Source organism: Oryzias latipes, chromosome 20, assembly GCF_002234675.1.
Source record: "Oryzias latipes chromosome 20, ASM223467v1".
In the NCBI taxonomy this organism is placed as follows: domain Eukaryota; kingdom Metazoa; phylum Chordata; class Actinopteri; order Beloniformes; family Adrianichthyidae; genus Oryzias; species Oryzias latipes.
Window position 1 is genome coordinate 25,543,830 of NC_019878.2, and position 12,855 is coordinate 25,556,684.

Consider the following 12,855-nt stretch of genomic DNA (forward strand, 5'->3'; position numbering starts at 1 on the left):
TTCATCTGTGCTGTATGTCTTTATGAATGCAGTACATTTGACAATAAAGCCGACTTTGACTTTGAAGAATGAAACCAGCGGAGGGGGGTGGACTCGATACCGAGGGCTGAAAGTCTGTGGAGGAGGATGGAGTGAGATATGCTGCGCTCAAGTCGAGGAGGATGAGGATGGTGATGAGTCCAGAATCAGCTGCTAGGAGAAGGTCATTGGTGATTTTTAGTAGGGCAGTTTCTGCGCTATGAAGGGCACAGCTTCTGTCTAACAGAAGTTCTTCCGGTTTCAGCAAGAGGACCTGCTTTTCAGTGAAGTTCTTTCAGCGGTCTGCAGTCATTCGTGCACTCTTTGAACAGATCTCTGATATTTCACGTCATTTCTCACAGATTAAACCAAACTTGGATCTTGTAAAGAACAGGTAGCAGGATTTTTGGCGTCAGAATTCAGCTGTTGTGTTTCTTTTTGGCGGAGGGCTTAACCTTTCCTGCTGTGTCGGCAAACAGTAATGACAAATAGTTGCTTAGCCACCAACAGGATTTCTCACTGCATTTATATCAAAGATGGATTTTTTTCTCTTCTGACAGCTTTGCAGCTTTGAAATGAACGGCTTTCACGCTTTCCACAGGAAGACGCCGTCTTTCATTAAGAGTCAGGACTCGTGGTTGCCAGATATCTTTCATGAACACCCATTTGGGAAGATTAACTACAGGAATATGCGCCAGTGTCTGATAACACCAAAGTCATATCACATTCTGTGCAAGGTGGTTTCTGGGCAACAGCGTGGCCATCAATCCGGTGGGTAGAATCTCAGCAGGAATCATTGTCAGCAAGCAGATCAGTGTCCCGTTGTGTGCGTACATGCACAGAAAAAAGGAAATGGGTGGTAAACATCCATTCTGATGGCATCTGTGTGCAGACTGAGCTGCAGAGGCGACGCGCCACAGAGGGAAGCAAAACGTTATGGAGCTGAAGGCAGAAAGCATCCGACTTTGATGTGGTACAAAGAGAATTAGCTCCTTTTTATTTTACCGCTACAAACCAAGAGGAAGATTAAGTAGACTTTAAAGGTTTGGGGTTTTTTCCAGAATACCACCTCCACACAGTTCCCATCACCAGAAAGACGTTTGCTTCTAAAACAGTTAAATAAAATACCTCAAACTGACATGAAGAATTGATTTAATAAACGCAGTAAAGCCGTCTTCCCTCCTTTTCTTTGTAAATGGATGAAACTAAAGCGATGCGGATCACCATGACGATAACCAGAAGAGGACGTTTGACTCAGAACGAGGCTTTGGCTCGTTTTGATGATTCTTCGTAGTTTTTGGTTGATCATTTCTGACAACCAGGATCGAAAAACTGGACCTTCAATGACATTTGGATCCATCATTTGAGTTGCCATAAAATGATTAAAAGTGATCTTGGTAAATACTGTCAAAGTACTGGGACCCCCACCTTTGGGGCAGTGGATGTCCATTACTGCACTGGTGAGGTTAGAATCCCAGTGTGACGGGAATAAACTCCAAAGAAAACCTCCGTAAATAAAGAATTTATGAACCAATAAATGTGCAACAAGAAGAAGCAAAATGTTCTCATCAGTGTTTCTACTAAGTTTGATGAAATCTGACAAACACTGACACACCAACATCTTTACTGATACAAAGACTCAACGCGTTTGTCATTCTGGAAGGCAGAGCTGCTCCTCAGTTCATTAAACATGATGGAAATAGACATTTACTCTATATTTATATATATTTACTCTTTACTCTGTTCCATCCTGATCATCTTGATTGATTTGTTTCATCAATTCAGTGTTTAGACATTTACTAAACTTCTCATAACATGATTGCTTTACACCTGCAGTGAAAATCATCTCCAGATCTCACCAGCAAAGAAACAGATCTATTTTTTATAGCCTTTCACCCAGAGAAGAAAATCCAGCCCTCCATTTTTAATAACCTTCATCTTGTCCAGGGTCAGGAGAAGCCGGGACCTTCCTGCTCCTGCATCTGGAAGCGAGGAGCAGCCGGTGCTCACATGAAAAAGATATTTCACAAATGCTCAGCCAGACACCAAACGAAAGAAGAAATCACATCTGCAAATTTCCAGACTGACCTGCTTGTCTGAGATAAAGACGTGACGGTTCTTCTGCCGCAGAGGCCTCATTCAGACACGCCTCCAACATTAGGAGTGTGATGAACCTGGAGGTTTTCCTCCTGATGGTCCAGACGACAAAGCTGCTGAACATCCCTTTGTACGGGCTGAGCCTGCCTCTGCCCACCGTACCTGCCCCGCTGCAGCTGATGGTGGATTGGGGCGCCTCTGGAGACCCTGAAAGCCCTTAAGTGAGCCTAACACAAAGAGGCAGCGAGGTGAAGATCAGCGGCTCCAGAAATCAGGACGGATTGAGCTCCTGTTGCTTTTTAACAACGGCTCAGGTTTGGAATTGAACTGAAATGATGCTTGATGGCTCCCTGATCCCCCGTCCCTCAGACCCCCCCCCCACAGCACTTCCTACCACTGCGCGTTACACGCCTGTGTTAATGCCAGACGTGTCGCCTCCACACAACGTCTGCACCTCCTGAGGGAGATTTACAAGCACTGATCTGAGCGCGTGCAGGCCGGGCCGCACTAAAACCGTGCTTTATGTCTGTCGGTTGTCAACCGGAGCAGCATCTAGTTTTATAGCCCCCCCCGGAGTCAGGACAACAAACCGTCCCCTTTACCATCAAGACGCTGGAGTGAAGACTTACACTGCAATTTTTCATCATCAGTCAATCCCATCGCCTTTGGAAGAAAACGGCCCGCAGCAGAGAAACACTTTTCAATGAAGGCTGCCGATCAGAGCTTGGCCATGGAAAAACCATCAGAATGGCGGACAGGAAGCACTTCCTCCAACCAGTCAACTCCTGTTTATTGGGGTGGGGGGACAAACCCTGCATTTAAAGTCATCATTAGACACAACAGGGATCCATTCAAAAGCAAAGAGCAGGATGAACCACTTCTGATGTAAAGCAGGAAAACCTAAAAAAGGAAGAACGAGGTTTGAGATTGTTACAACGTGGATTCCCGTCACACGTCTCCATCTCTGAAGAGCGAGGGACGAAAACCTCTGACAGTCCTCTGGAACACAAGGAGGGATGGTTCTAGGAAAAAGGTTCCACATTTTCTCTTTTTTCCCTAAAATGAACCAAAGTCTTTTTATCTGAACTCACATCCAAAGACTGAAATCCTCAATCGTGAACACAGACCTGATTGGCTTGAATGATGTAGACCTGCTGCTGCAGAAACAGCAGCTTTTGTTTTGCTTTTAGTTTCATTAAAAGCAGCATCACGTCAGTGACGCGTCTCAGTGAGACACTCTGTGCCTGGCGTGGCGGGTGGCGAGGCCTCTGGGACGCATGGCGGATGCGTTTGTGATTTTAGATACGGCGCAAGTGTCTGTCATCCAACCCTCTGCTGCGGCGCCGCTCGTCTCATCAGGCCCTGTTGAGCGGCTGCGATTCGCCACCAGATGGGCTGTCACGACCCAAGCATTTTTCAAGAGCCCAGCGCCTGCACGGGGGGGGGGGCAGGTCGGTCCTGAGGACTTGTGCTCTCACTCCCCGAGCTGCCAGTCAAACTGAGGGGAGAGACGCTTCTGCAGCGGCGCCACCGAACGCTGCAACAGCAGAACGGGGATCCGTGGAAAAATCCCTCTGGCTGCACATTTCACTTCTCATCCCCAACTTCTCAAGTCAAAGAAGAAACTTTGATCACAGCTGAAGTGACCAGCGGATCTGACGTCAACAAGTGGGAGGAGCTTCATCGGGAATCTGCAAAGGTGGGGCTCATTTCAGCAGAGAGCTAAGAACAGAAAATGTCTTCGTCTCCACCGATTCTGTTGAGAGAGTAGCATGACCGCCGTGCATTACAATGCGCCCCCCCAGCATAATGAGGACTGGATCAATACTTGGCACATGCTTGCTGCTGTTTGACCTGCTGTTGGCCAAAGCTGCTGTAATTAAGGAGTCTCCCCCCAAACCAAACACTCCCGGCTCAGCTTCCCGATCAATTCAAGCTCAAGAACTATAAAAGTAATGAGATTGGCTTTAAACTGACGTTAATCTTTGAAAACATATTTTGGAATAAAAATCCCCAAAGAGGAGAGAGGAGCTCCTAAATGTGTCATTCATAAAAATGCACACAGAGCTAATGTTCCTCATTTCCTGAGTCTTGAATAAGGAAGCTGCAAATAAAACCTTGATATTCTCAGCATGACCGTCTCATCAGAGGAGCTGGGCCACGCTCTGCTCGCTGCTGATGCACAGATTAGCAAAGTTGCAAATGGCTCAGAAACTGGGGAGTTAATTGGAATTTAGTTTGCACACACAGGACTGCAGGGCTGTCAAGGGCCAAGATAATCAAACTAGCCTGCTGTGACCGAGGCGTGCGGCAGAAAAGGAGCAGCAGAGGCTGCCGAGGTAAAAAAGCTCAGAATCCATCCCTGAGCGGTGGGGGGGGGGTCCTCAGTTATTATTAATAAAGGATTTACAGTGAATGTTGTGCTGATTCCAAAGAAAAAAAAAGAAATCAGTAAAACAAACAGATTTCGTATTTTAATTTTTATGCCACACTTTACTATGAAAAACTGTTTCCCATCAGCCACAGCGGGATGAACCAATGAGAACACCAGAGCTCACCTGAGCCTGCTGCCTAAAGCTGCCTCACACTGCCCTCTAGTGGCCGATGGCATCACTGCAGGCCTTTCTCAGCTTTACAAGCATCACGTTGAGATTCTGTAAAACATTTGAGTGATGACGAACAGCTATCAGGAGAAATGAACGCCCCCGTCTGTCCCCAAAAACCATCTTTCAGGTCCCAAACCTGAAACTGCTTCAAAACATCTGCATGAATCTGAAACGTGTCCAGCTCAAAGGCTGCAGGTCACTTAAAGCAGTGTTTTTCAACCAGTGTGCCGTGGGAGATGGTCAAGTGCGCCGTGGGAAATTTCCCTCATTCACTGATCTAAAAACATTTTCCATCTCCAGGATATCAGCTCTAGGTTCATCAAAACAGGCCCTGATAAAACACTGAGTAGTTAGGAATATGAAAGATCATAAAATTACTTTTTCTTTGTGTTTATTTAATTCTATTAAAGACATTTTGATAAGAATCACGGTACTGCGATTTAGCCGCAGCTACAGCTGATTTTGGAAAAGTCCCGCCCCTTTAACTGTCTCCGCCAATCATTCTTGAAGGCTTAATCACATGTCATCAGTCTGACCAATGAGAAGTGGTTAAAGTCTTCACTTCCTTGTTCTTAATTCTGCTGATAAAGTCGCTCAGTTCTAACAAAAATACCAGCTAGAGCTCGTCTTTAGCTGGTGGTTCATCTCTTAGAAAAAAACAGCCGCAACTTCCTGCTTTTTCTGCCACAATTATCACACAAATCCACGTGAGATTGCAGGGGGGGGGGTGCTGTCGATCAATACAGACCATGAATTTCTGCTTTTTTTTTTTTTGGATGCTGGTGTGCCGCGGGATTTTTGTCAGGGTTAAAGTGTGCCGTGGCTCAATAAAGGTTGAAAAACACTGACTTAAAGATCCAGATGGAAAGTTAAAATCAGAATCCGTCACAGAACGGCAGAGAGAAAGATCTCCATTCCCTCCGTCTGCTGCTCCTTCTGCTCAATTGAATCTGCTGATAAATAGGCCTGCACAATTTACCGCAAATTTATCGTTATCGCGACATCAAGCTGTGCAATATGCATACCGCAAAAGACGGCGAAAATCGCAATAAATGGTTACCTTGACCCTTGTGCTATCCTAGGCACTTTAATCTTGGGAGTTGGGTCATCTAGACCCACTAGACAGTACTCTGAACCTTTTTTCTTCAATGATTTGTGATCTTCACTGGTGTCCATGGATTACATGAAATCTTTCCACCTTTATCCACCTTTGTCATGGTAGGGAGAACACCTCAATGGAAGGGGGGGGGGGTTAAATGTGCTAAAACAAACTCATGGCAGCTTGAAATATTGAATAAATGAAATAAATCCCTTTATGCATTTAACCAATCGAAAGGACCCGTTTACGTTGTTGATCAATCAGATGAGCCCTTTCATGTTTGCCTCCTATGTCGACAAGGGTCATTTGGAGTATAATTTTTATACTGTTGCATTGAAATGGAAATTATGTTTTTGGTTGGTTTGATATTTGTTTGTATACCGCAAATTATATCGTTATCGCAATATTAATCACCAATATCGCATATCGCGAGTTTTCCTCATATCGTGCAGCCCTACTGATAAAGAAACCTAAAAACATCCCACACGGTCTACAAATCAGAGCAACAAGCTTAGTTTATCAAATCAATGGTGGCACGTGAGAGCCCATAGAGCCAACAGTTCAGTTCTGACACAGACCATCCAAACCATCACTGCTTTAGACAGAAAACCACAGAACCTGCAGCGAACTACGACTGACATGACCTCTCTGACCTCAGGGAGCTGCTAATGACAGAGTCTGAACAGGAGAACTGTTCTAAAGACGGTCTTGGATAAAAGTCACATGAACTTTGGTCCAGTCTTTCTGGATCTGCAGCAGAACTCATGAAACCTTTACAACCTGTTTAAACTGAATCCAGAGAAACAGATGAGACTGTCCAAAGGAAACCAAAGCGACACCGAGTCAACTTTTCTGGGCTGCAACGTGACTCTAAGAAGGTCAGACCAAATGTGACCCCCCCTTTGATGAACGTAAACATGATCGCAGCATTTTATGAGAGGATGAAAGCTGTTCATCAGCAGAACCAGTGTTCTCCTCCTCCTCTCCTTGAAGCGCTGTAGACACAGTCAGTGAGAAACTGAAACGTCTCCTGGTGGCAGCAGTGGTTACCATGGAAACTGACCTAAACAGGGTCTGCTGCAGCTGGGATCAGTTCCATCAGGTCTATGGAGCTCGGAGGGCTTCAGCGTTTGATGAGGATTTTATTTTCCTGCTTTTCTAAAGACGGATTTCCTCTCAGAGAAAACGGTTCTGCTGCATTTTCATCAGAAGAGCAAGGAACTGGAGAGGATGAGGCCGACTGACGGAAATCACAAGACAACTTTATGAATCAGTCCAACAAGAAGTATCCAAATGAAGACATGCAGACAGAAGTCTCCACATCACCATCCATGTTTGCAGCAAACCACAGAGCTTTCTTCACAAGAGTCTTCCTGAAAAGCCTCTAAATGAGCCTGAAACAGTTTTCATGTTCCTGCAGAAGTCCAACCTTTTCACAGCTTTCCACTGTTTACAGGAAGGAATACTTTAATCTTTTACATGTCACAGATTCTTTTTTATCCATAAACAGCTAAAATGATGCTTGAATGACAGATCTGACCCACAGATGGACGGACAGCTATTGACCAATAGTACAAGAGATGATCAGATCACGTCCATGGTCCATCTGTCTGAGGCTAGTTTCTAATCGAGTCGACCTAAACCATTAAAACATCGTCTCAAAATGTGATGAATCCATCTTGAAATACCACCTGGATGGAGACACGCAGGGCTCGACATAGCCATTTGTCCGCTGGCCCGGTCCTGTTTTTCGAGCAGTGCGGACCACAAGACTTTACTTTTCACTTGTCCGCTCGGGCCACTAAAATATCTAACGGTTTATATATTCTTCACCTTTTTCAATAAAGTAAATTTTGCGAAAACGTGTAGATTTACCTCGTCTTCATAATTTAGTTTTTCTGCTAGTCCTGTGTTCAGACTTCAAGGGTTTCTATGGGAAACCTTTGATCACTTCTCCTTCTCTCCCGCCTGCGCGCGGCTTTCACTGCCGAGCACCACGCGGCACGCGCTCACTACTTTTTTTTTTTCAAACTTTATTGAATGTAACAATTCAATACAAAACAATGTTAAACAGCAACAACGAAGGCACAAGCCAGTGGGTTATTACAACATTTGATTATAAATCCGACACTGAAGAGAGACTGAAGCATGTCAGAGATGTGGAAGACATGGCAGGAATAGATAGGAATATGTTAGTAGTTATTAATTAGTAGTATGGACAGCAAGATATTTAATGAATGCATTGAAGATGAAACTGTATCCACTAAGCTTTAAGCTGAATGTCAAAGAATCAAAGGCAACTCAAAATATCTGAATCTCAGAGTCAAATGGAGTATAAGGTCAAACTACTTAATTTTGTTTTTCTTTACAACACTGTAAGCAGTAAGTATTTCTAGTTAGCTGAATGATCTCAGTAATTTAATTGTATTTAATTTTTCAATTATTTCATTTAATTAGGTAACTAAAGTAACTAAAAAGTAAATGTAACTTTGCAACAGTAACAAAAAGCAGAACCTTAAGGCAGTCAGAGCAAAAAAGTCAATAAAACTTCTTAACTATTGATTAGGAACAAATGTGAAATAGCAGTGATTAGAAGCAGCATGAAAACTTCTGAACTAGTGTTTCCTACTACACTGCAGTGCTCTCTTCAAAACATCTGAAACAGACTAGAGCAGATTTAAGTTTGATATGCTCTATTTTTAGTCATTGAAAAGTGTAGAAATAAGTGATGTCACCAGAATGCACCAAATTGCACCATATTAAAATTTTCCGGGGGGGCATGCCCCCGGACCCCCCTAAAGTTGCAAGCACCTGCGGAGCGGCGGGTCTCGCTGTGCGCGGTGTCGGGCCAGTAACTTTCAAAAACTACTGGCCCTGTGGGCCAGTGCAAATTTCTGGGCTATGTCAACCCCTGCATTTCTCCCAACTGTCAGTCATTGTGGCTCCTGTTTGGATCTAAAGACTTTATAGCTGATGAGAACTTTCCCTGCAAAATAGGAGAAATGAATCCTTCTCTATGATAACAAGAGGACCGCTCACATTGACCTGGTCCAGAAAAAGGCTCAGTGGAGGTTCTACTTCCTGCGACGACTCAAGAAGTTCAACCTGCCTCAGGAGCTGCTGACCGTCTTCTACACGGCAATAATCCAGTCTGTCCTGACCACATCCATCACGGTCTGCTTTGGATCAGCAACCAGACCCGACAGGAACAGACTACAGAGAACCATCAGATCTGCTGAGAGGATTATTGGTTCCAGCCTTCCCTCCATTCAGGACCTGGACCGATCCAGGGTCAGGAAGCGGGCTGGCAGGATCGTATAAGATCCCCCCCCCATGGCGGCGCTTTAGAATGATGCACACCAAAACCACTCGCCACAAAGACAGCTTCTTCCCCCGAGCTGTCACTCTGATGAACTGGAACTACTGCTGCTGCATTTTTGACTTTTTTATTTTATTTCTTTATTTAGTTATGTTTATTTATTCATACAGCTACCTTACATCTACCTTCTTTTTATTATTTATCCTTTTGTTTGTCTTTACATGCGCTGTACTTGGCAGATAAAGTGATTCTGATTCTGATTCAGGATCTATTGCCTTTCATTTCTGTGACGTTTGAGCACACGAGCACTCAGACACTGAGAAAAGGCTGAGAAAGATTTTTTATTTTATTTAACCAGCAAAGTCCCCTTGAGATTAAAAACCTCTTTTCCAAGGGAGCCCTGGCAGGGAGGCAGCACATTTCACTACAAAAACTACATAAAAACAAACATTATTAAAACCACATACATCATAAAAATCAGTTGCACATTATTGTTTCAGCCTCTGATGCTTTGATTTTGTTCTTAAAAACATTTAAAGATACCAGTTCAGTTAGTTTCCAGTCTTTCTGCAGCAGAGTGGACGAAGGCTTTTTCCAGCTCTGTGCAGCAAATAGAACAGAAAGCAACAACTGGACTTTAGATCTGAAGGAGTGAGATTCTTCTCCTTGTGATTAAAGAACAAATGTAGGGAGGCAGTAAACCAAGCAAGGCCTTGGGAATCAAAGTGTACCAATGTCCTGCCTCCTAGTGGCCAGAGACGGCCATTGCACTCTGGAATACAGGTCCCAATGATGCGTCATGGATCTACAGTTGGTGATGAACCTCAGGGAAGCATGGTGTCAACCTTTAGGAGACATGAAGACGAGGCCTTCATGTGCAGAATATCACCATAATCCAGCAACAAAACGCCTTTTTACCTCAAAAGAAAAACACAACTTGTTACGGAAGAAAAAGCCAAGTTTAAGTTTGAGTTTTTCACCCGTTTTTCTATAAAGGTGAGGAAGTCGTCAATCCAGAGACCAAGGTGCTCATGAACCACCTCTATGACATTTCCATCCAAACTGGACACCATTGGAATTGTTTGAGTTTGAAAACAAGATGCAAGTTTACTAGGTGGAGACAAGAATGACCTCTGACCTTTGCACCCACACGCTGTGGCCATGAAACCTTCAGGAAGCTTCTCTTTAAATGTTGAACACAAACAACATTTCTGATCAAACAGAAATCGACACTTCAACAGCAGCGACTGTAACCGTCAGAATAGGAAACCATCACTTCATCAGATATTTATCAAATATGATTTTAATAAAGTGGAGGCCGAAAAACGATGAATGAGGAAAATGTGCAATTGGAGAACCCACGTCTGACTGAAACGATGTTCATTAGCAGACCCCCCCCCCCCCCTCTAAAACCCCTGCAAAGGTGCTGTTACATGGGGGGGGGGGGGGGGGGGCCACGGGGGCAGGTCTGCCCTGAAGTAAAGCAGCCTCATTCCTCCTCATATCATCATCAGTGCAAAGGGTTAAAGGTCACGATGAAGGCAAATCAGGACAGAAATGCCCTTTAAGAAACAGAACCTGAAACAGTCACGCTCTGCCTCCACGCAGGACCGTGGGTCCATCTCTGGGATGCTCAGGTTGTCTCATCAGGAGCTGACCAGAGGAGGTCTGAGGAGGAGCAGAGGAGCGGCAGCCACGGGGAAGCCCACCCCCTTTTCCCGCAGACACGCTGCCCTCACCGCCCCCTCCGTCCTCCCACGCACGGTCCTCCTGCGTGCCGCGCGCTCACATGACCGCGGAAATGAAACCAGCTGTGAAGTTCTGCTCCTCTTCCAGTTTAAAACCCAAAGTGACCGTTTAGCTCCTAAAGTTCCGAGACTTTCAAAAACGACCCCAAAGCCACAGGAAGCCCGCAGAAATCTGCGTGAATGCGTTCCCGCGGAGGTTAGCGCCACGCCGCTGCACCAATCAGCGCCTTCAAACCAAACCAGTAGCGTAAAGGATCCTACCTTCCCGCCTTTGGAGCACCTCCTGTAGGCGTTGGTGGCTCCTGCGGTTTGGTTCATGGTCAGAACTTCAGCAGAACCGAGCAAAGTGAAGAACAGCTGAAGTTGGTGTCCGGACGCGGGGAGGAGCCGTGCGTGAGTGTGCGGTGGAGTTCAGTCACTGCGGGGCTTTGCGGTTTCGCATCCGCCCCCTGCCTTCGTTTCTTAGAGAGCGCGGGAGAGCGCGCGCTCCTGGAGCAGCTGCGGGAGTCTGCGAGCCTGCAGACTATTGCGCAAGCGCATTCGCGCTGAGTTTGGGGTGGGGTGGGGGGTCAGAGGATGATGATGTGATGACCTCTGTGGTGGAACCTCCTCAGCAGCGCAGGAGAACATCCTCCTGAAATCTCTCATCTTCACACTTTAGAGTTTAACAGAAAAAAACTTTAATTTTCTGAGGGGTTCAAATCTGGAATTGACAGAAACTTGGAGTAAACCTGCAGGAACGTCTGTTCTGCTTGGATCCTCCATCAGAGTTCTGTCTGAAATCATCTGTGATCTGGATTTATGTTCAGGGGAAGTTGATTTCTGAGGTGACATCTCTGAGGGCTTCAGGAGATCTTCACAAAGGATTCTGGGAAACTTTTCCCCTAAAGTTCATCTTTTTCAGTCATAATTTAGCTTCAGCTTTGATGAAAATGCAGACGTGCAAACGGCAGCAGAGGAGGACTCCACTCCAAAGCCTTGAGCTCCACGGATGACAGACGTGGGGGGGGGGGGGGGGGGGGGCGTGTGAGGACACCGATGTCATGCACAGAAAATGTTTCTCCATAAATGGATGAGATTTCTTTTCAACTCGACAGAAATGACAAACTTTGATGTTTGTCTGCTTCTGAAAAACTCTTTTCCACTTTTTGAGGAGAAACCTAATAAAAAGGCAGGAACTGATGACGTTAGAGAGAAACATCGGAATCATCGTCACACTTTTGCATAAAACCCTGTGAGACTTTCTTCAACTGACCATTTGTTGTTGTCGTTGTCTTTACGGTGAAAAATTAAAAACAGAAAAAGCAAAACCAAGTTACCAATAAAAAGGTTTGGTTTGTTCGACATAAACTCCATGAAGATGAGATGAAAACGAAGGCAGCGCTGGGGTTTCAGTCTCTTGAAGTGAAAAAGTCAGGGCTGTTTCTTGCATCCGATCAGTCTGCACTCAGAAATGCATGGTGGGGGTGGTATCATGGTCTGAACACAGAGGAGTCACAGGAGCTTGGTTTATTTAGCCCCATTAATCCCAAATGTCACACATGGATGGTGTGTTTTGTATCTTTGTAGTGACAAGAGACTTCTGTCCAAAGACGGACTCCGGGTCAAACCGACACGTCTCTGCAGCCACCTGTCACCCACGAGTGGGCGGGATAGGCTCCAGCAGCCGCGGGACCTCAAAAGGGACAAACAGGTTTAGAGGATGGGTGGTGTTCACTGATGATCGTCACAGGGACAATGCCTGGAGTGCCATTTGTCCAAAAGCTTTTTATTTTCAAAGGATTCAAACCAGCAGCTTAGCTCAGATTCAACATCTAAAGAGATGAAGGAACTTCTGAACTGCCAAAGAGAGTTTGTCCTGTCCAGAAGTCCAAATCTATGAAGCATTGTTGATCATTTCCCGGTTCTGTCTGTCGTCTTCCTCACAGCTTGCCTGACTTTCTGCATTTCGTCTGCAGCCTCCTTCCT

The 12,855-nt window shown here is 45.3% G+C and overlaps 1 protein-coding gene across 1 annotated transcript in view; it reads right to left on the reverse strand.

The window, feature by feature from the left end:
- The window catches only part of LOC101155808 (dipeptidyl aminopeptidase-like protein 6), a 230,066-nt gene extending 218,666 nt beyond the window's left edge, over positions 1 to 11,400 (reverse strand). Inside the window, exon 1 of the mRNA XM_023950258.1 lies at positions 11,149 to 11,400. Coding sequence (XP_023806026.1) covers positions 11,149 to 11,205 — 57 coding nt within the window. The 5' untranslated portion in view covers positions 11,206 to 11,400. The remainder of the gene's footprint in view (positions 1 to 11,148) is intronic.
- Positions 11,401 to 12,855: the final 1,455 nt, after the last annotated feature.